At 40.8% G+C, this 21060-nt stretch overlaps 1 protein-coding gene across 1 annotated transcript in view; it reads left to right on the top strand.

Annotated features, from left to right (window-relative positions):
* EXT1 (exostosin glycosyltransferase 1) overlaps positions 1-18254 on the top strand; it is a 314469-nt gene extending 296215 nt beyond the window's left edge. The window contains exons 8-11 of the mRNA XM_003823327.5: positions 4668-4757; positions 10219-10379; positions 12706-12877; positions 17720-18254. Coding sequence (XP_003823375.1) covers positions 4668-4757; positions 10219-10379; positions 12706-12877; positions 17720-17905 — 609 coding nt within the window. The 3' untranslated portion in view covers positions 17906-18254. The remainder of the gene's footprint in view (positions 1-4667; positions 4758-10218; positions 10380-12705; positions 12878-17719) is intronic.
* The last annotated feature ends 2806 nt before the right edge of the window (positions 18255-21060 follow it).

The raw sequence follows: 21060 nt of genomic DNA, 5'->3' as shown, positions 1-21060 counted from the left end.
TCTTTAAGCCCCCGTTTGCATGCTACCTCCTCCTTGAAATTTCTTCTACTAAAGAGCAGCTAGCTCTTTTTTCTCTAGCTTCTGCTTGTTACTTATAGATCTTACGCATTGTGAAGGAAATAGTCACTACTAAATGAAATTGAGATTGGTGAAGCAGTGCCATCTAAAAAACTTTCCTCGTCAGTCCCCAAGGGGTCAGGTCATAAGAGAGTGGCTCACACCTTTGCGCCAGAATGACAAAATCAGTTTATTAGGCTGAACCATTTGATGTCATCATCGACTCACCAAAAGTGGCAATTTCATATGGTTTGACATAATGCAATTGTAACTGTCACAAGGACAAGATGATCAGTGCATTATCTATTCAGTTCCATTTATGAGTGCCTACTGTGTGCTGAGCTCCTTGTAACAGGCTTGGAACACAGTGGGGAATGTGACAAATATAGCCATGGCTCTCATAAGGCTGGAGTCAAACAACCTGTTTGTTAGAGAGCTGCTTGGTAAGCATTTAATGAGAAAAGGTGGATGTTGGAATAATCACATGCCTCTCTCACAAATCAATCTCACCATAAGCACAGTTTCATGCAGGCCCTTATATCCATCCCCCCCATAGAATAGCCCATCATAGGAATGGCAGTGTTCCAATTCCAATGCCTGAAGCCATGAACAGTGCTCAGAGGCAGGCAGTTAATGTTGAACTTTGGGATTCTTTGTTTTGTATGCTTCCATGGGTCAAGGAGACCAGCTCTGCTTCTGGTGGATAATGTCTTTCTTTGGATATGTCAGGATATTCAGACACAATCCAGTCTGTCTGGGAGCCATTCTGATTTCTTTAGGTAGTATAGCATTTTCATGCTCTGACTCACTGATTGATTTTATATTTTCATTCTCAGTGAGAAGAAACTCCCCGTTTCTTTATTTATAAAATGGTGGTGATAATAATAGTACCTTTCTCGTGGGCTTTATCAGATGTCTCTTACAAGATGCCTCAGATCCTCCCAGCTGCATCTATATTCAGGCCCCTGGCATTTGTTCAGTCCTTGCCTCCACCTTGGGCACTGAATCCAGTGGGCTGGGTGCTTCCTATGTCTTTTCCCTGACTCTCAGTGCCCTGGGATTGCACCTCAGAGTGAAGCGTTTGCACTTAAGTCTTGCTTCAGGCTCAGTATTCTAGAAAACCTGGGCTATGACGTGGGCCCATTTTGAGGGTTAAATAAGATCATTCCATATCAGGTGCTCAGTCCTATGCATATTATACATGCACCAAGGGTTCAATAAATGTTAGCTCCTCTTCTGGGAGGCATCATAACCTTATGATTTGTATTATGGGCTCTAAAGTCAAAATTACTTTTGTGTGACTTAAAGCAAGTTGCTAATCCTCTGTGTCTCGATGCCCCCTTTCAATAAATGGAAAGAGTCATAATATGTAACTAATAAGGTAGCCAAAAAGATCAGATTATATGAGATACATAAATAAATGTACTGAGAAGTGTGGGCGCACTGTGGATACTCAATAAATCTTAACTATTATTGTGTTTTATATAATTATTTGTGTACATTTCTTATGTACCCCCCTCCCCGCCCCACACACACACACTACAAGACAGTAAACTTCTTGAGTCTTGGTCACTTCCTAGGCATGTTTGTTAATTTTTTTTTTTTTTTTTTTTTTTTGAGGCAGAGTTTCGCTCTTGTTGCCTGTCCAGGCTGGAGTGCAATGGCGTGATATCGGCTCACTGCAACCTCCGCCTCCTGGGTTCAAGCGATTCTCCTGCCTCAGCCTCCTCAGTAGCTGGAACTACAGGCATGCGCCACCAAGCCTGGCTAATTGTGTTTTTAGTAGAGAGGGGGTTTCTCCATGTTAGTCAGGCTGGTCTCGAACTCCCAAACTCAGGTGATCCACCGCCTCGGCCTCCCAAAGTGCTGGGGTTACAGGCGGGAGCCACTGTACCTGGCCAACATGTTTGTTCGTTTTAAAGGAGTTGGGCTTTCACATGGTAGCTAAATATTTCTTAAATGAACTAACAAGGAAAACCCAGTTCACTCAGGTTTAACTTTGTAAATACGTTGGTTTCTCTCATGCTAATCCATTTAAGAAGGTCGCTGAGGCAATGTGTCTGAAAAAAGCCTCTCATTTCTGCATGAGAATTCAAAAATGGATGGCTTATGGGCTTTTTACTTCTGTTGATGAAACAGGTTCAGAAAAAAAGGCAACAGATCCTTTTAAGGCCTGTGGTTGGGCAGATGATGAGGAAGAAGCCCTACATCTTCCTCATTCTCCATTTTAAAATCTCTATCTCCATGAATTTAGAAGCAATATGTTTGCTGCTTTGGCTGAAAAATTCTGTTTTGAATTTATAGGCGTTGTCTTTGCAGTTTTCCCCTGTGGGCTTAACAAGGGAAAGGTCAGGGCAGTGCTAAGCTGGCAGCTAATGGTTTCTGCGTTAGTCAGTGGACATGTAAACAGTATCAGGAGGATTGCTTCAGGCTGAGAATTCTGAGCACTGTGTCTATGAGGTTGCTGATCACTTTGTGTTTTATTTCAAAAGCCTGAGAAAGAAAACAACAACAACAACAAAAAACTTGACCCAGTTGACAGATGTGTAGGAGCAACCCCTGAAGCCATGTGTACAGCTATGTCCCTTGAGCTCTCGGAGATGAGTTAGAGTGGCCACTGTCCATGCATTAAAGTCCTAGGTGCTCTGGTAGCTTCGCCGGCAAAGAAACCGAGTTTGAGATGAGGCCTGCAGATGAGCTGGCTCCTAGGGGTACTCAGATTTGGGGAGACTGCAGCTCTGGCAGCTGGCTAGGTACCTCCCTTTTCCTCTTTCCCTTTGTCTGCAGTGTTAAGTTGCTTCTTTCCCTGGCCTTTGTCTCTTCAAAGTTGATGGCAGCTGTGAATTCAGAGAGGATGTCATCATCCTTACTATAACTTCTGGAAGAAGGTGGTGAGCATATGATTGGCATATGTGTTCCTAAATTCACTTTTGAGGTCCTTTCCATTCAGATACAGCCCGGTGGCCAAGGTGCTCTATAGAGTCACACCATCTGGGGGAAAATCCTGGGTCCGTTTTGGGCAAGATACTTAACCTGTGTATCTCAGTTTCCCTCCCTGTAAAATGGGGTTGTTATAAAGATGAAACACGATGATATATATGAAGGACTTGGAACATATCCTGGCACACAGTAAATGTTCAAAAAATGTTATTCTTATGGTGTCAGCATTCTTATGGTTAGTTCTTCTATGGTACATTCAACACAAAGGTTTAAGCTGTGACTATCACAGGGTAACCTCTCCACCCTCAATTTTTCCAGCTGATGCCATAATCTCCAAAGCCCCCACCACACACACATACACACACACCACTGTGTGTGCACACGTAGACCACCTTTCCTTATTCCAGAACTGCCCAAACTTTATGCATACACCACCTTCACAATTTTTCTAAATCCATGGATCATATGTGCTATTATTTAATATTTTTTCTTCTTCTTCTCCTTCTCCTTCTTCTCCTCCTTCTCCTCCTTCTCCTCCTTCTCCTCCTTCTTCTCCTTCTTCTTTCTTCTCCTCCTTCCTCCTTCTTCTTTCTTCTTCTTCTCTTTTTTTTTTTTTTTTTTCTGAGACAGAGTCTCACTCTGTCACCCAGGCTGGAGTGCTGTGGCACCATCTCAGCTCACTGTAACCTCTGCCTCCCGGGTTCAAGTGATTCTCCTGCCTCAGCCTCCCAAGTAGCTAGGACCACAGGCATGCACCACCACACCTGGCTAATTTTTGTATTTTTAGTAGAGTCAGGGTTTCACCATGTTGGTCAGGCTGGTCTTGAACTCCTGGCCTCAAGTGATCCACCCACCTCAGCCTCCCAAAATGCTGGGATTACAGTCATGAGCCACCACGCCTGGCCTAATATATTTCTTTAAATCAGTATACTTCTCATTTTAATGAAGTTATTTGTAACTTTAATATTACCTTTGATTGCTGTAGCTGCTAATATATGTGTATATATTTTTTCTAATCTGTGCTAATATATATTTTAATTTGTAAATGTTTGAAATTTGTAAAAGCAGCACTTTCTACAGTGATCTGCTCTCCCCGTGGTTTGTGTCCACACTTGGAATCACTTCTCCATCCATTGACTCTTTCGGTTGGGAAGAGTGGGTGTCAGGATGCAGGTTCTCTGCTCAGTGCCTCTGCATCTGTCAAGTCTTGTCTTTAATACTTCATTACTATCTATACCTGGTGAATTCTTTCTGCCCATCAGGGTCCTGCTTAAATGTCACTTCTTCTATGAGGCCTTCATCTGCTCTTCCAGACAGCTAGTTGCTCCATCCTGTGGTCTCCTGGCATTTTTTGTATCAAACAAAGACTGGTCATCTGCTTCTTGGTCTCCTCTACAGACCATGAACTCTTCAAAGACAGGGAACATGTCTGATTTATCTTTGTACCCTCTTTGACGAGCAAGATGTCTGCTACGCAGTAGGTGCCCAATAATTGTTGAACAAATACATCTGCATTGATGGGAAATGAGATTCCTTCGGTGTTGAGGGGTGACATGATAGTAGCGCATTCTTTATGCAGGTGAGGATGGGAGAATTGTCCTGAAAACAAGACTCTGAAGTTACCTCTTTCCCTCATTCCCTCCCCACTGCCTCCTTCTACTTCCTTCCAGGTTATGAGCAGCCGTTTTCTGCCCTACGACAACATCATCACAGACGCCGTGCTCAGCCTTGACGAGGACACGGTGCTTTCAACAACAGAGGTAAGAACCCATGCCTGAGGCGCAGCAGGTGGGCTGTTCAGGCAGCCACCTCATGTTGCACGATGCTAATGCTTCTTTTAGCCGTGCCTTGGCAGAAGTTGAAAACATTTTTCAAAACTTCCTACAGCGCTGGTTTTAATCAGCCCGATTCCTGTTAGCACCTTGCTGCCACCTGGCACTCTGAGGCGGGCATCTCCCCTTCGTTGTCTCTGCTAATTGGCTCCTCATTTGCATAACTGGGCCTCACCCCTCCTCCCAGGCCTGCCCTCCTTTTTTGTTTTTAAACAGCACAGTTGTGAGCAGGTGCGCAGAACTGAGGGGAAGGGGGAGGGTGTGTGTTCTGCATTAGGTTGAAACCATGCTTTCCAGAGGAGATAATCCCATTCCTCTCCACGTATCCTATTGCCTCAGTTAGGAGACTCTATGTGGAGCTCTAAAGGCAGCTTTTCTGTCTTGGTTTAAAGAGCTCATTTTCTTTCACCTATACAAGAGCAAACGGTTTCACTTTAAGGTTGTGATGGAGATTCCTATTTCAGATGTTCAGGTAGTTGTGCCAAAAATAAGATTGCCTAAAGAATGTGGATGGAGGAGAGAGAGAGGAGGAAAGATAGATATGGTAGAAAACCAATTTTTACAACTCGAATGAGTATTGATCTCTGAAACCTTCCTTTAAACCATGCAGGGGACCAAAGACAGCTATATAAAAATGGAGTATATGAGAAATACATTATTAATGGCAACTACTAAAAAGCATGGAGACATAACTACTTACGCCTTTCCCCTCCCTGTCTTTTTTCCTTTTTGTTCACAATCATTTTCCTTTTAATGTAAACATCAGTGTAACCTGCATTTTCCTGGACACCAATCTAGTTCTAATGGCCTGCTGCCCACAGAGCCAGGACTCAATGTTGGCCTAGGTGAACTCAGTGTCTCCTTGAAATTCCACAGATGCGGCCTGGCGCGGTGACTCACGCCTGTAATCCCAGCACTTTGGGAGGCTGAGGTGGGCAGACCACAAGGTCAGGAGTTTGTGACCAGCCTGGCCAATATGGTGAAACCCTATCTGTACTAAAAATACAAAAATTAGCCAGGCGTGGTCTGGGCGCCTGTAGTCCCAGCTACTCGGGAAGCTGAGGCAGGAGAATCGCTTGAACCTAAGAGGCAGAGGTTACAGTGAGCTGACATCGTACCATTGCACTCCAGCCTGGGTGACACAGCAAGACTCCATCTCAAAAACAAAAAAAAAAAATTCCATAGATGCTTTCAAGGTGCCATCAGATAGAGTTGCATAGATGTTATGTCAAAGGGCAACCTAAATAATCCCAGGACAAAATGTCCTGGACCTCACCTTGTTAAAATGCTTTCTATGCAGCCGAAGCTCTATAAATACTTGTTGAATGAGTGGTTGGGCCAGGGTGGGGGGATGCATGCTTTGGGGATTAAAGGTGGACACACCGCCAATTGTGTCATGTGTAGGTTGGCAGGAGGAAGGGATGTTGATAAGCTTAACATTCAAAGGGAAAGACAGCTACGGAATACAGGGTACAGGTCACTCTGACTTGCATTTTTCTGCCACTTTCTGCAAGGGAAGCTGGAACACATTCATTCAACAAGTATTTATTGAGAGATTTCTTTGTCCTGGTCTCCATGCCAGGTACTTCAGTTACACAGTTCCAGGCTATATCCGTCTGAGTCCTGGCAACAAACTGAATTCAAATCAGATGATTCAAATGAAGGAACTTTGGATTCCTTAGGGAGGTGTAGATGGGGTTAAAAGACCCCATAAGAGAGAATGAGGCACTTGGTGAGTAATGACAGCAGGAAGCGGCTCCTCCCTTTGGCCTGAAGGAGTGAGAGAAGGAACTCCTTCTTTCAAAGGCCCTGAGAGATGGCACTAGGATGGAGAGGCTGCTCTACAAGTGCTATGATCATGGAAGGACGTGGCTACTGCCAGAACTCTAATGGCAAAGGAGAGAGGGAGCAGAGAAGAGATACACTGACCTCTCTCTCTATCCTGCCTCGATTTTCCTGCCGGTGACTCCCATTGACCTAACCCAACCAGGTGATGCAGTCCATAGGGATCCATTATCCGAGGGCACAGGGCAGGACAAGAAGAGTGGATAGTGGATTTTGGAGGGCAAACACAGGCAAAGCAGCACACCGCCATGGTGCAACAAATGGTCAAGACAACTACAGCATGTACCTTAATCATCATCCTATGACCTGAAGTATTGATTCATCCTCTATCTTTCCCTGGGCACAAGGCAATTAGTCTCACTCTAGGATTGTTTTTCCCTATCCTATGGTGAAATAACTTTCAACTGCTGTGATGCATCCTCATGCTGGTGAATTTCTTTTCAAAGAATAGCAATTCCAACCACTCAATGCATGCTGGGAGGAACATGTGTTGTATGTGAAGTAATTAGAAGTCAACGTGGGTTGAAAATGATATGTAAATCTAAGAGGCTGGCAGTCTGGTTTGCTTTTGCCTGCTGATCAGTGGAGTGGTTGTGTTGCCTAAAATGGTCCTGGGCAAGGATTTCTCTTTTCTCTTTTTTTAGGTGAGTAGATGTTGGTTCACTTTTCTTTTCCTCTCTAAGGATCTCAGATTGTTTAAATGTCTCTCTGCAGCATTAAGGATGGATTTTTAAACAGCATCCTATAAAGGGCATTATAGTTGGTTTATACTTATTTACATTTATCTGGATTGCTGCAGACGCTGCTCAAAAGAAAACAGATGTTGGTTTTTGAGAGAAAGGGCCTTAAACTGACCTTTGCCTTCTTTGATGTGTTAATAATCTGCGTGAAAGCAGAGCTATCACAAGAATCACAGTTTTATCTGAATTTACTTTTGAGTTCCTTTGAAATGACTTGAAACAGCTTTAAGATAGTAAGAAATTCATGCGATGAGAACACCCCATTGGGTTCTGTAGTAGTTGCTAGTGCATGTGTTTCCTTTTCAAAGAATGATCGAAAACCCCAAAGAGTGCTGACAGCCAGGCTGATCCTTTGACAACCGGCTGCATAATATACTATCCCATCAGTTGTCGCCATTAGTATTGACCACTAGTGAAAAGGTGTAGGTAATCACAACCTAATTTCAATTTTCTAGCAGATGCTCACCATCCCCTGCTATCTTTTAACTTTGAGATAACGTGCTCCCTACCAAGCTTTCTTAATGTCGGTTCCACCACCCGGGTTTTTTCCCCGCTCTGGATTTTTTTTTTTTTTTTGACGGAGTCTCACTCTGCCGCCCACGATACGGGGCAGTGGCACCATCTTGGCTCACTGCAACCTCCGCCTCCTGGGTCCAAGCAATTCTCGTGCCTCAGCCTCCCCAGTAGCTGGAATTACAGGCGTGCAACACCACGCCCAGCCAATTTCTATATTTTTAGTAGAGACAGGGTTTCACCATGTTGGCCAAGCTGGTCTCAAACTCCTGACCTCAAGTGATCCGCCCACCTCCGCCTCCCAAAGTGCTGGGATTATAGGCATGAGACACTGTGCCTGGCCCCCTGTGGATGTTATAGTTTTGGGGAACAAGCCATATTTTTAAGTCTTCCTTATCTTAAGATAGGGCAGTGTATTAGGATTTTTCAGGCAAACAGAATCAATAGAACATATATATATATATATATATATATATATATTTATACACACACACACATATATATACCTACACACATGCACACACATACATACATACATACACTGAGAGAGAGATTTATTATGAGTAATTGGCTCACATAATCCTGGGGGCTGAGAAATCCCATGATCTGCCATCTGCAGGCTACAGACCCAGGAAAGTTACTGGTGTAATTCTAGAGCCAATGATGTAAATCCCAGTCCAAGGGCAATAGAAGTTCAATGTCCCAGCTCAGCCGGCAGGCAAAAAGAAAAAGGGGAGGAATTCCTCCTTCCTTCACCTTTGTTTTGTATTCAGGCCCTGAATTGACTGGATATTGCCCATCTGCACTGGCGAGGGCAGTCTGCTTTACTGAACCCGTGGATTCCAATGTTAGTCTCATCCAGAAACACCCTCACAGACACACCCAGAAATCATCTTTAATCTGGGCACTTCATGGTATACTCACATTGACACATACAATTAACCATCACAGGTCCTGCTTTGGAACCTCTGAGAGGGCAGGACCTGGACTTAGCAGCATCCCTCAGTCCCCCAGCTACCATCACAGTGCCAGGACTCAAAATATTTGCGAAACAGATGAAATTTCCATTTGTATTGCTTATCCAGAAGAGATATGGCAAAGATTACGAGGTGAATCATAGCGTGTATAAGAGACAAATTGCTTTTAACACTGGAGTAACAGAGCCAAAAGAGAAGTTATGATAAAGTACGTAGCACATTTGAAACCAGACTGCCTGAGTTTGAATCTTGGCTCTGCCACTTATTAGCTCAGCAAATTACTTGAACTTATATCTTAGTTTCCCTTTCTGTAAACTGAAGAATGTAAAAGCCCCTGCCTTACAGGGGTATTGTGAGGATGGAATGAGTTAAAATGGATAAGCACCTATAGCTGCACCTATTGTATTATAACATTTCACAATTATGAGCATTATATGATTGTTTGCTGTCACTATTTTTGTTATTTTTATTTTCTGTTTATTATTTTGATTTACCATTCATCAAATGATCATAGAAATCAGAAGTGAGTTTATGCATTTGAAAACAGATCACTTGCTAACTATAAGTGCTGGTTTATAGCAGGTTCAGAAGTACCTGCTTTGGGCTACTATAAGCACCGGAGAGACATTTAGCTGCATTTCCTTTAAAATAATTCTGTGGCTTCAGTTGTTCTTGTCCCCACTTATTCTTAGTGATTTTCACTGTTGATGCTTTCTTCTAGTGTCTCTTAAACTGTGCATCTTCAAACCTAAGAAGCCTGAATTATGTTTTCTTTATGATACCTGCTCTGTATTCCTGTTAGAACTTGTGGTGTTTTTTTTTTTTAAAGTTATTTCTCTTACTCTTAAGAGGGTGCTTTTATTTTAGGCACTTTGGCTTTGATATATGCTGGGTATGATATATGTTGTATATTCATTCTTTGGATATACATGGGAAATTTCTCATTTATAAAACAGATGTGTTTGTGTCTCATGTGAATCAAGGCACGTGCACCTTTGAGGAAGGGGGAAAAGAAGCTTTTTCAACTTACGTTTTAGCTCGAACAGACTGGATTTTTAAAGGGCATATCAGCAAATTTTTTTCTTCCTTTCATTTCCACACTAATCTGAAGTTTCTTTAACAGAAAACATTAAAATGTGCATAATTATGGGGCAAAATGTCAAGCAGTCAGTTTAATTTGCTGATGAATACATAGAATTAATGTTTCGCCACAGTCCCCGGATTTTGCATTATGAATTAGTGGGGAGAAGGTAATGTTTTGTTGACATTTGTTAACACTGTTGATTGCTTGTTTGGCTTGTGTTCTGCCTGCAGGTGGATTTCGCCTTCACAGTGTGGCAGAGCTTCCCTGAGAGGATTGTGGGGTACCCCGCGCGCAGCCACTTCTGGGATAACTCTAAGGAGCGGTGGGGATACACATCAAAGTGGACGAACGACTACTCCATGGTGTTGACAGGAGCTGCTATTTACCACAAGTGAGGAATCTGGACATGTCTCTTACAGACTTTACATAGCTTTTTATATTGGCTGCCGCATAAATAGGAACTAAGGCCAAATCTTGTTAACAGCATTGAGGAAAATTAGTCTGTATCCCCGCTTAAGTTTTGCTGATGTGTCAAATGTGTGTTTTTGAAACCAGTGAAACCTCTTGGCATATTTCATTTCCAGAAATTATGGTAGAGTAACATTTTCAGTTGGTCTGAAGTGTGAAAATACTCTCAGGGCATATTAGGTAACTGAATATTTAGAATAACAACAACAAAAGTAAATACCTAAGTCAGCACCCAAGGGCACTGTTCTAGGTGCTTGGGATTCATCACTGAGTAAAGCAGAAAAAATTCCTTGCCAATGCAGGTCTTATATTCTAACAAAGAAAGACTGTCTACATAATAATTCCATAGTTTATTAAGGAGATAAGTGATATAACAAACAGACAAAGTGTAGAAAAGGATCAAGGGTGCTGAAGGTGGAGATGGGGCAGATTGGGGGTGTCCAGGGTGATTCTGATTGCACAGGTGAGATTTGAGCAGAGACTTGAAGGACAGGAAGTCAAGAGGATATGTGCACCAAGAGTGTTGTGGCAGGAGAACAGCGAGAATAAATGCCCTGAGGCAGAATACTGGAGAACCATCGAGGAGACCACTGTGACTGGGTGGAATGGGTGACAGGAAGTCAGAAAAGTCAGGGGGCATGGATGCACGACCTTGATGTCCATCATGAGGACTTGACTTTTTCTCTAAGTGATATGGGAGGAGGGCAGAGTTTGAACAGGGTGTGACATGTACAGCATGTCACTGTACCGAATACTGTAGGCAGTTTTAACACAGTGATAAATCCTGCAGGACCTTGATGTCCATCATGAAGACTTGACTTTTTCTCTAAGTGACAGGGGAGGAGGACAGGGTTTGAACAGGGAGGAGAAATCCGGCTTTTCTTTTATGCACCCACTGTGGATTCTATGTTGAGAAGAGGCTATAACAGACCCAGAGTTGAAGCAGAAGCCCTATTAGGAGGTGATTGACATTATCTAGGCAAGAGATGGTGGGATCCTGGGACGAGGAAGTGAATGGTGGCCATGGTAAGTAGTGATCAGATTATTTTGAAGATGCTTTAGCATGATGCCTAGAGAGTCTGGATGTAGAGTTTGATGACTCCAAGTCTTTTGACCTGAAACACTGGAAGATTAGACGGCTGATCAACAGAGATGAGGAAAACTACAGATGGAACAAGTATGAGGGAAAATATATAAGTTCAGTCTTGGACATGTTAAGACATCCAAAAGGATATATGGAAAAAGCTCAGGGGTGGAGATACAAATTTGGCAGTTGTTTGCATATATTTGGTCTTTAAAGCCAGGGGACTGGAGTAAGATTGCCAAACTAGTGAGGGTAGATAGCTAACATTCCCCACTCAACCAGTAACAGAATACCTGCTCTTCTGTCATTAGTGAACACACCAGTCTTGCCTTAGTCTTTTTAGTAAAGAATAGGGAATTTTGCTATCTCAGGGATAGCTTGGAATGCTCAAGGCATAAACATTTAGGCTGACTGATTCTTGGTCTCAAGATTTCACTTCTTGAAAGTTCATTGTTCCTATTGCTTCTGCCACCACCACTCTAAGAATTTGATTCACTCAAATGATTTTTCCTATAAATATATGCTATATGTATATAAATACATTTTAAAAACAGTAGGATGAGAAATAATTCAAATTAATTATGGGTTTTCTATTATGCTTGACCACCCCATTAATTCAGATTTTGCTCTAACAGGATTGAAATATATATGGTTTATAGGGCACAAATATAGAACAGTCTATTGTTGGACTCAGAGTCAAGGGATAATATTGAATACAGTTCTGATTAAGTCAATGATTAAAATTGTTAAGCGGCTTTATAATATATAGATCATGTGTAAATAACTTATCTTGCCATCTAATTATTTAGTTCTTTCTAACTCACCTGTCTGATGTTAGAGTTAGACTGGACAAGCAATGTCTGTATGTCTGTATCTCTGTGCCTTGTTTCCTCATCTGTAAAATGGGAGTAATAATAGAACCTGCCTTGTAGGCTCCTTATGGAGACTAAATGAAGCATTTCTTGTAAAACACTTTAGAACAATATCTGGTATATAACAAGTACCGTAGAAGTGATAGTTATCGTCATCATCATCATCATCATTATCATTACCATTCATGACACGTTTAGGGATTCAAAGAATGGGTATGTGTTTTCTGTCTCAGAAGTCCACTTGTCATCATGTGATAATGGCCCCCTGTGAAACTCATCTTTGATTTTTACAGATATTATCACTACCTATACTCCCATTACCTGCCAGCCAGCCTGAAGAACATGGTGGACCAATTGGCCAATTGTGAGGACATTCTCATGAACTTCCTGGTGTCTGCTGTGACAAAACTGCCTCCAATCAAAGTGACCCAGAAGAAGCAGTATAAGGAGACAATGATGGGACAGGTAAGTATAGAAGAGCCCTCTTCCCTTGCTTCACTCACTGGTGGTTCAGCCCCAGGTAATGAGGACTCATGTTCCTCTAGCTGTTCCACCCAGGAGCATATAATGAGGAGAAACCAGGAATGAACTACATCTGAAAGCTAGAAAAGAGTGTATGATTGGTGCAGGGATAATTAGGAAGACACAAGTTAAGAGTATCTTTATGCCAAGGATGTAAAGCTCTCCTATAATCTTTAAGGTGACATGAGAAAGATATGTCTTTAGAGTTTGTCTTAGTCCATTTGGGCTGCTATGACAAAAATACCATTGACTGGGTGGCTTAAATAACAGACATTTATTTTTCATAGTTCTAGAGGCTGGAGAGTCCCAGATCAAGGCACCAGCAGATTTGGTGCCTGACAAGAGACTGTTTCCTGATTCATAGATAGCCCTCTGCTCATTGTGTCTTCACATGGCAGAAAGAAGGGCAAGAGAGTTCTCTAGGGTCCTTTTTATAAGAGCACTGCTCCCGTTTGTGAGGACTCCACCCTCATGACCTAATCATCCCACAGAGACCTCACCTGCAAATATCATCACATTGAGAATTAAGCTTCAACATATAAATATTAGGGGGCACAAACATTCAGCCCTCAGCAGAATTAAAGCCCTACAAATAACTTATGAAAGTTGATTGTAGGTACCTTATTTAATGTCTAGCAAACCATACTCTCTTTAACACAGTTTTCTGGTGCTTGCAGTTGAGTTGAATTGTGTCTTGGTGACATAACAGGAATCACAATATTCAATTTTCAGTTCTAGAATCAGGATTTAAAATGCAGGCAAGTCAGTAACCTTCTGAAACTCAGTTGGCTCATCTTTAACATGGAAATGGTGAAATCTACCGTACAGGGTTGAAATAATATGTTTGAAAGCTTTTATAAAAGTGAAGTAAAATATTGTGTTGAGTTATACAATTTTAGTATTAAAGGTATTTTCAAGGAAATAGAATCCAACATTTTCTTTTTACAAGTAAGAAAACTAGGACCTAGTGAATTTAAGCATATTGCCACAAGTTGCCCAGTAAGTTAGAGACAGAATTGGGAATTGAATCCCAGGGTCTGTGGACTTCACTGCTTGTCCTTGTACACCCCACCATCTTGGTATCAGGTCCACCTGGATATGCTGAATTTCATCTATCTTTATTCATCTTGAGCAGAGCCCCTACTATATGTAAGAAATCAAAAATCTTAGCCAGGCACAGTGGCTCATACTGATAATCCCAGCATTTTGGGAGGCCGAGGCAGGCAGATCACTTGAGGCTAGGAGTTTGAGACCAGCCTTGCCAACATGTCGAAACCCCATCTCTACTAAAAATACAAAAAATTAGCTGGTCATGGTGGTGCACGCTTGTAATCCCAGCTTACTCGGGTGGCTGAGGCACGAGAATTGCTTGAAACTGGAAGGCAGAGGTTGCAGTGGGTTGAGATCATGCCACTGCACTTCAGCCTGGGTGACAGAACAAGGCTCTGTCTCAAAAAAAAAAGAAAAAGAAAAAAGAAACAAAAAAACTTAAGAAAGAGCATTAAGATTCACTCACGTTAAATCATGGAGCATCCAACAGGATTGAGGTTAATCTGAATGAACATACTTTAACATGGTTATATTAGTTCAATTTTGAGGGGCTTTGCATGTGCCTTGTTCTAACAGGCATTGGAAAACATATACAAATCTAGCTTTTGCAAAGGAAATCTTAGCTAGGCCTCATGTTAAGCTGATAGTTTTTCATTCACTAAATTTAGTAAGCAAAGATTTAAAGTTTATAAAGAATTTAAAGTTTATAAAAAGTTATTTAGTACTTAGTGAGCATGTTACCAGGCACTGTTCTAGGTATTGGTTATGATGAAAGAGCTGTCCTTAGCAAAGAGTCTGGCAGAAAATTCTGTTTCCTTCTAATTACAGAAAGAACAGATAAGAGGATTTGTAAAAATTTTTGAGGCTGAGAGAATATTCGAATTCAAGCAAGATGTATTGTCTATTATGTGCCCAAACATTTTTATTTATATTTTTTATTTATCTCTTAAGAATGAGGATACATTCTGAGAAATGCATCATTTGGTGATCTTGTCATTATCCAAACATTATCAAGTGTACTTACACAGCCCTATATGGTACAGCCTACTATACACCTAGGCTATATGGTATAGCCTGTTGCTCCTAGGCTATAACATATATAGCATGTCACTGTACTGAATACTGTAGGCAGTTGTAACACAGTGATAAATATTTGTGTATCTAAACATTTCTAAATACAGAAAAGGTACAATAAAAATATGGTATTACAGTATATGGGACAATAGTCATCTATGTGATCCAACATTGATTGAAATGTCATTATGTGGTGCATGACTGTATATTATCTCATTTAAGGACATGACATTTTAAAAATATTTTTTTACTCAGAGTTCTTCAGAACACTCGCTAAGTGGGGAATTCTAGTCATACAAGGCTTCTTAGGGGGTGGATTTGTGCTATTTTCATAGATTAGCCTAATTCTACCAAACAGTATTTCTAGTAATTCATACATCTTTAACAAAAAAATCTAAATTTAACCTTAGGTCTAACTAGGTGTATTCAGGTACTATATTTGCCCCCTTCTTTCCATCATACACATTAATTTATTGAATGTTTGTATGACCGGTAAAGTAAATAGATATCATCCTCTAGGATTAGGCTTTTATTACATAAGAAAGGCATCTTTTCTAATAGATGTTGGTTGACTCAGAATAAATGTTAACATCTAGAAGCAAAACGATACCTGAATGATTCAACTGAACTTTAAAAAAATTTTTTTGAATAGGAATGAGTGTAAACTCTAGACAGTATTTCTAGTTGCATATATGAGTATTTTGCCTGGGTACAGCGCCCTTTGGGAATGAGTGGGCCAATCAAAAATGGCCCACAGGCCGGGCACAGTGGCTCATGCCTATAATCCCAGCATTTTGGGAGGCCAAAGCAGGCGGATTGCTTGAGCTCAGGAGTTCAGGACCAGCCTGGGCAAAATGGCAAAACCCCATCTCTACTAAAAATACAAAAATTAGCCATGCATGGTGGTGTGCACCTGTAATCCCAGATACTTGGGAGGCTGAGGCACAAGAATCACTTGAACCCGGGTGGTGGAGGTTGCAGTGAGCCAAAATCATGCCACCGCACTCCAGCCTGCGTGACAGAGTGAGACTCTGCCTTTAAAAAAAAGAAAAAAAAATGGCCCACAAACTCATATCCATTTAGGGTCAAAACAAGTTACATTTGGGACTGTCTACTCTGATATGAACTCAACCAGTCAGCTCCATTTGATATCTTTCTCTGATTTATCAAGTAGAGTTCCCCTCATATAAAGGCTGAAGAATGAAGCTTGAGTTCTGCCCCTCTCTAGCCTTGAACAAATAACTCTAACTTTCTTAAACTTGCTTCCTCAGCTATAAAATGGGGATGTTATTACCTGGGTAGATACTTCACCAGATTGTGGTGAGATTCAAATGAACTCCATGAAAACACTTTACAAATAGTGTTTTGTTTGTTATTCTGCTGTTCAGAGATAACTTGACATTTGTGTTTATCTTCAATGTTATTTTCGAGCATGTTGACACTATGATTTTGAAGTGACTCTTACTGCTTCTCACACTAAAATGTATCTTCCCATGAAAGTATTTTTCTAAAACTGTGAGTACAACAAATACACTGAACACACGTGCATACATATACATCATTAAAGACTTGCCTATTGACATAAATGGGCTTGTGGGGGTTCCCCCATAATTGGGCAGCCCATCTTTTCCATGTTTCATAAAAACAGGGATTGAAAGACAATGTGCTTAGTCATTCTATTTAAATTTCAGGACTCCAGTCATTAAGGCATTCTTTTTAAATCAATGCCAATCATTTGCATGATCTAAAAATATTTAACCAACTTTAGGGGCAACACAGAGAGCTAAAAACATGGTAGCCATCTTTTCTATTTGTCGAGAGTTAATCTTTATTCTGGGTGAGCAGTGATTCTTTGGAGGGCTGATTGCCCTTTAAAAAGTAACCTTTGGGGGTTTTAGTCAAGTAGGAAAGCCAACAATTCTTGGGTTAAGAGAAGAACAGAATTTTGAGATTTTAGTATAAAGTTAGTCATACAGCAACTTGCTCCATATACCACTGAATCTCACCTTCTCATCCTCATGGAGTCACGTCAATGGGGAGGCTACAGAAGAGAAAATGGAGTTTTAGATGCTGCGTAACACTAGCCTTGAGTGACATGTAAAAGGCACTATTTTGTTCTTCAACTATATATGTGAATTTTTAACAAAGGATTTAGTAGGACCCTTATAAAGGTAAAGAGATAGTAGAAGGAAGGAAGTGATGGATAGAGAGAAAGATAGACTTCTAAAAGTTGGTGGGTATTTCTAAATCAACTACATAAACAGGAAGGATTTAGAAAACTCTTTGAAAGCAGAAACACATCTTTAATCTTAGTACTTGGTCCCAAGTGCAAAGAGAGGTTTTAGATTGAGTCACTGTAGTAGTCGAGTTTCAGTTGCTAAGTCGTGGACTGACCAGAGAATTAGTCAATAAATTTTAGAGAATTAAAGTCAACATGAATCTTTGTTTTTGTGTTTTTAACACTGAGGAACGTAGCATACCTTGGGAAAAACCAGTATCAGCGATTGCATTTTCAGCAGGTGCATAGATGGTGAGACTTGGTGGCCGGGCCAGACCCCAAGCTTTGCTGCTTGCTCATTTGCCTGACTCCATTTTCTGCAATGTTTCCATCTCACCTTGCACTTCTCTCATCATTATCCTTGTTTCTCTCCTTCTCCCTAGACTTCTCGGGCTTCCCGTTGGGCTGACCCTGACCACTTTGCCCAGCGACAGAGCTGCATGAATACGTTTGCCAGCTGGTTTGGCTACATGCCGCTGATCCACTCTCAGATGAGGCTCGACCCCGTCCTCTTTAAAGACCAGGTCTCTATTTTGAGGAAGAAATACCGAGACATTGAGCGACTTTGAGGAATCCGGCTGAGTGGGGGAGGGGAAGCAAGAAGGGATGGGGGTCAAGCTGCTGTCTCTTCCCAGTGCAGATCCACTCATCAGCAGAGCCAGATTGTGCCAACTATCCAAAAACTTAGATGAGCAGAATGACAAAAAAAAAAAGGCCAATGAGAACTCAACTCCTGGCTCCTGGGACTGCACCAGACTGCTCCAAACTCACCTCACTGGCTTCTGTGTCCCAAGACTAGGTTGTGTACAGTTTAATTATGGAACATTAAATAATTATTTTTGAAATGATTGCTATGCAGGTTTAAACTTTTTTAATGATCAAAACTATTAAAAACCAGAGTTCTTTGTTTAATCAAAATTGTGTTGGTTGTGAATATTTCAAAGCTGCTATTCCTTTTCCCACAGACATCATTGTCATGGCCATGTAGGGTGCCCTGCAGTTTCAAAAGCTCAAACTTCATGGAAAACACAATAAGTCACTCTACCCATTATCAAGAAATAACTGAGCATAAGTTGTAACTTCATTATTCAACTTTGCCAGTGCAAATTGTTTTCCACTTCGAATCTTCAAATCCACTTGAACTTTTATCTCTAAAATGTCGCTGCATGAAAGAAAGTATTACGACTTCCAGGTAGGCAGTTCTAACTGAAATCTCTATGTTTGAGATAGATATATATGATAATCGTTTTTCATTGGGGGGGTGGGGGGAATTAGTACCAAGAAAACACTAGTATAATTAAGAAATGTTCAGTTTGCACAAAGAACTATCCAGATAACCCACCAGCATGTTAGTGAGATGGAAATACAGACCCACAACAGTAACCCAATACTTGCAGGGGTTGGGGGCATGGTTATAGATTCAACCATTGACCTAGGTCTGCGTAGCACTGGGAAGAGGCTTTGGTTTAGAAGCCAAGGAATAATGAGTATATTGGGGAGAACAGATTATTTACAAGATGAACTCTTTAATGTTTGTGAGAATCTCAAGTTTCAGAGTTTCTCTTTTGAGAAAGAAAAAGGGGTAATAAGGTAGAAATTCACACCAATGAACAAGAGGATTACTGCAAAGTAACTGAGGAGATGTCTCGCCATTGGGACCCTAATGCCATTTTTGGTCAAACATTGTTTTGAGCAAGAATCTGGCAAACAAAATAATCAACAACAAATGTGAATATAGTTTCATTTACTTTTAATTTTTAAATCTATGGAAAAGTTTAGTTATGCTTCTTGTTAAAAAGAACATTTCTATCCCTGAAAATGCTATCTTGGGCTTATGATTATTGTTAAACTGCAAGTATAAACTGAAAAAAAAAAACATATCCCTAACTCTGTTATGAAAAATGGAGACTTCTGATATTAAATGCTTTCCTCTACTTGGAAGAGGCCAGAGAAAACAGGGAAGAGAAAGACATTATTGAGTTTGACCATGTATTATGCTGAATAAACAATAAGCACTTTAGAGTCCCTCCCTCAAACTCTCATACATTTCATATTTCTTTTCCATTTATTTTCAGTTTTGTTTTAGAAGAAAAGTTCATCAAAGAATTTTGTTCTGATAATTTCAAGTGGCCATCTTAGGTCAGTGGAAACCGTAAGTCCATTGGACTTTACCTCATCCTTTCTTTGTAGACATCTGGGAGAGGAAGAGGAGCTTGTAATGATAGCACGGGGATGGTGCTGTAAACAGGAGTGAAAGTGTTTGTGGAAGTCCAGAGAAGTGACTCAACAGGCTACCTAGCTGCAGAACAAGGAGTAGAGCCCACATATCCAGATGGTGTTTTGAGAGGTGCGTAGACAGTGAAGTTCAATTAAAGAGAGGATTTTCTCCTCAGCCTCATGACTCAGAACAGCTCCCTAAATACCTCTCTCATCTAATTGGACCCATCCATAGTCCATTCTCAAACATGTGACATTTTCCCCTAAGTAGATGTGATTATCTCTTAGGCATTTGTTGAAAAATAATTCTTAGGTCCGTGGTGCTTGCACTTGTGTCTTTTCTATAAAATGTTTGGTCTTACAGGTTTTGTGTCATTTAAGCTGCACTTCTCAGCAAGTTAAAAGATTAGCAATTAATCTTTATTCATTTGGCCTTTGTGAATTTGTATTTAAATTATATTTTTCAGGATTGGCAAATTATTCTTGTTTCTCCTTTACAAAAAAATAAATGCGATATTTTGTTCAATGACCCCAAAACCAACTTGAAACTTAGGTGGTCATATTGGCTTGCAAAGCAATGTCCCTAATTGTACCAGTCAGTCACACAAGTGGATTCAAGGACCTGCTTTGCCAGATTGACCTGTCACCAAGCTCACAACACATATCCTCCACAAACAACATGTATTATGTGAAGAAAAATGGTAATTATAAATAAGAACAGGATATAACACACCTTTCATCCACTTTAAATCTCCACAGTTTCATTTTGTGTCATTCTCTGAGCAAATCTCTTTGGGATGTGAGCTAGCGCGTTCTTCTCCCATTTGGAATATAAGGCTGGGAATAGAACAATGCTTAACAAATCAGTGAAGCTCGACAGTAATATGTAATTTTAATTCAGTTAGGAAAGAGTTGTATTGCATTACAACAAGTTGACAAATCATAGCCATCTCTGTAGGGTGTCAGGAATTATCTCCTGGTCACCTTTAATGATAACTAGGGGTCCCTAAGTGGGCTAACATGTGCTGCATTGGAGAGAAGCCAAGGGCTGAGAGTACAGTGCCAACCACGTAATGAATTGCTTGCAGAAATTCCAAAGAGGACTCAGCCACTTATGGATTTCCACACAGCATCTTTTCCCAGCTCCACATTAAGACACAGGATCTTAAAAGTAATTTTTTAAAAGCTGGCTGTGTATTTATTTATATGAAAGTGTTATAAATATCAAAGCTTACAAATACATTAATACATATCACCTTTGTTGAAGCTAGCAAAATGGCTCAAAATTGAGACTGTAGAGAAAAATCCATGAAATAATCACGATAGTCATACCACAAAAGATAGCATAGCTAGGTGGGCCTACCTGGTCGTATCAACACACTTGCAGATAGATGCTTCAAAAAAAAAGGGAAAGCTTGTTACTGGAATCTTATGTGCATTACAGTTTAATTTGACAAATGGTGCTCAAAGAAGGATCAATCTGGTTGCATCCTTCAATTTCCCTTTT

This window comes from Pan paniscus, chromosome 7 (genome assembly GCF_029289425.2).
Source record: "Pan paniscus chromosome 7, NHGRI_mPanPan1-v2.0_pri, whole genome shotgun sequence".
NCBI classification, from domain to species: Eukaryota; Metazoa; Chordata; class Mammalia; order Primates; family Hominidae; genus Pan; species Pan paniscus.
Note: the sequence above shows the minus strand (reverse complement) of the source record. Positions and strands in the feature narration are given on the sequence as shown.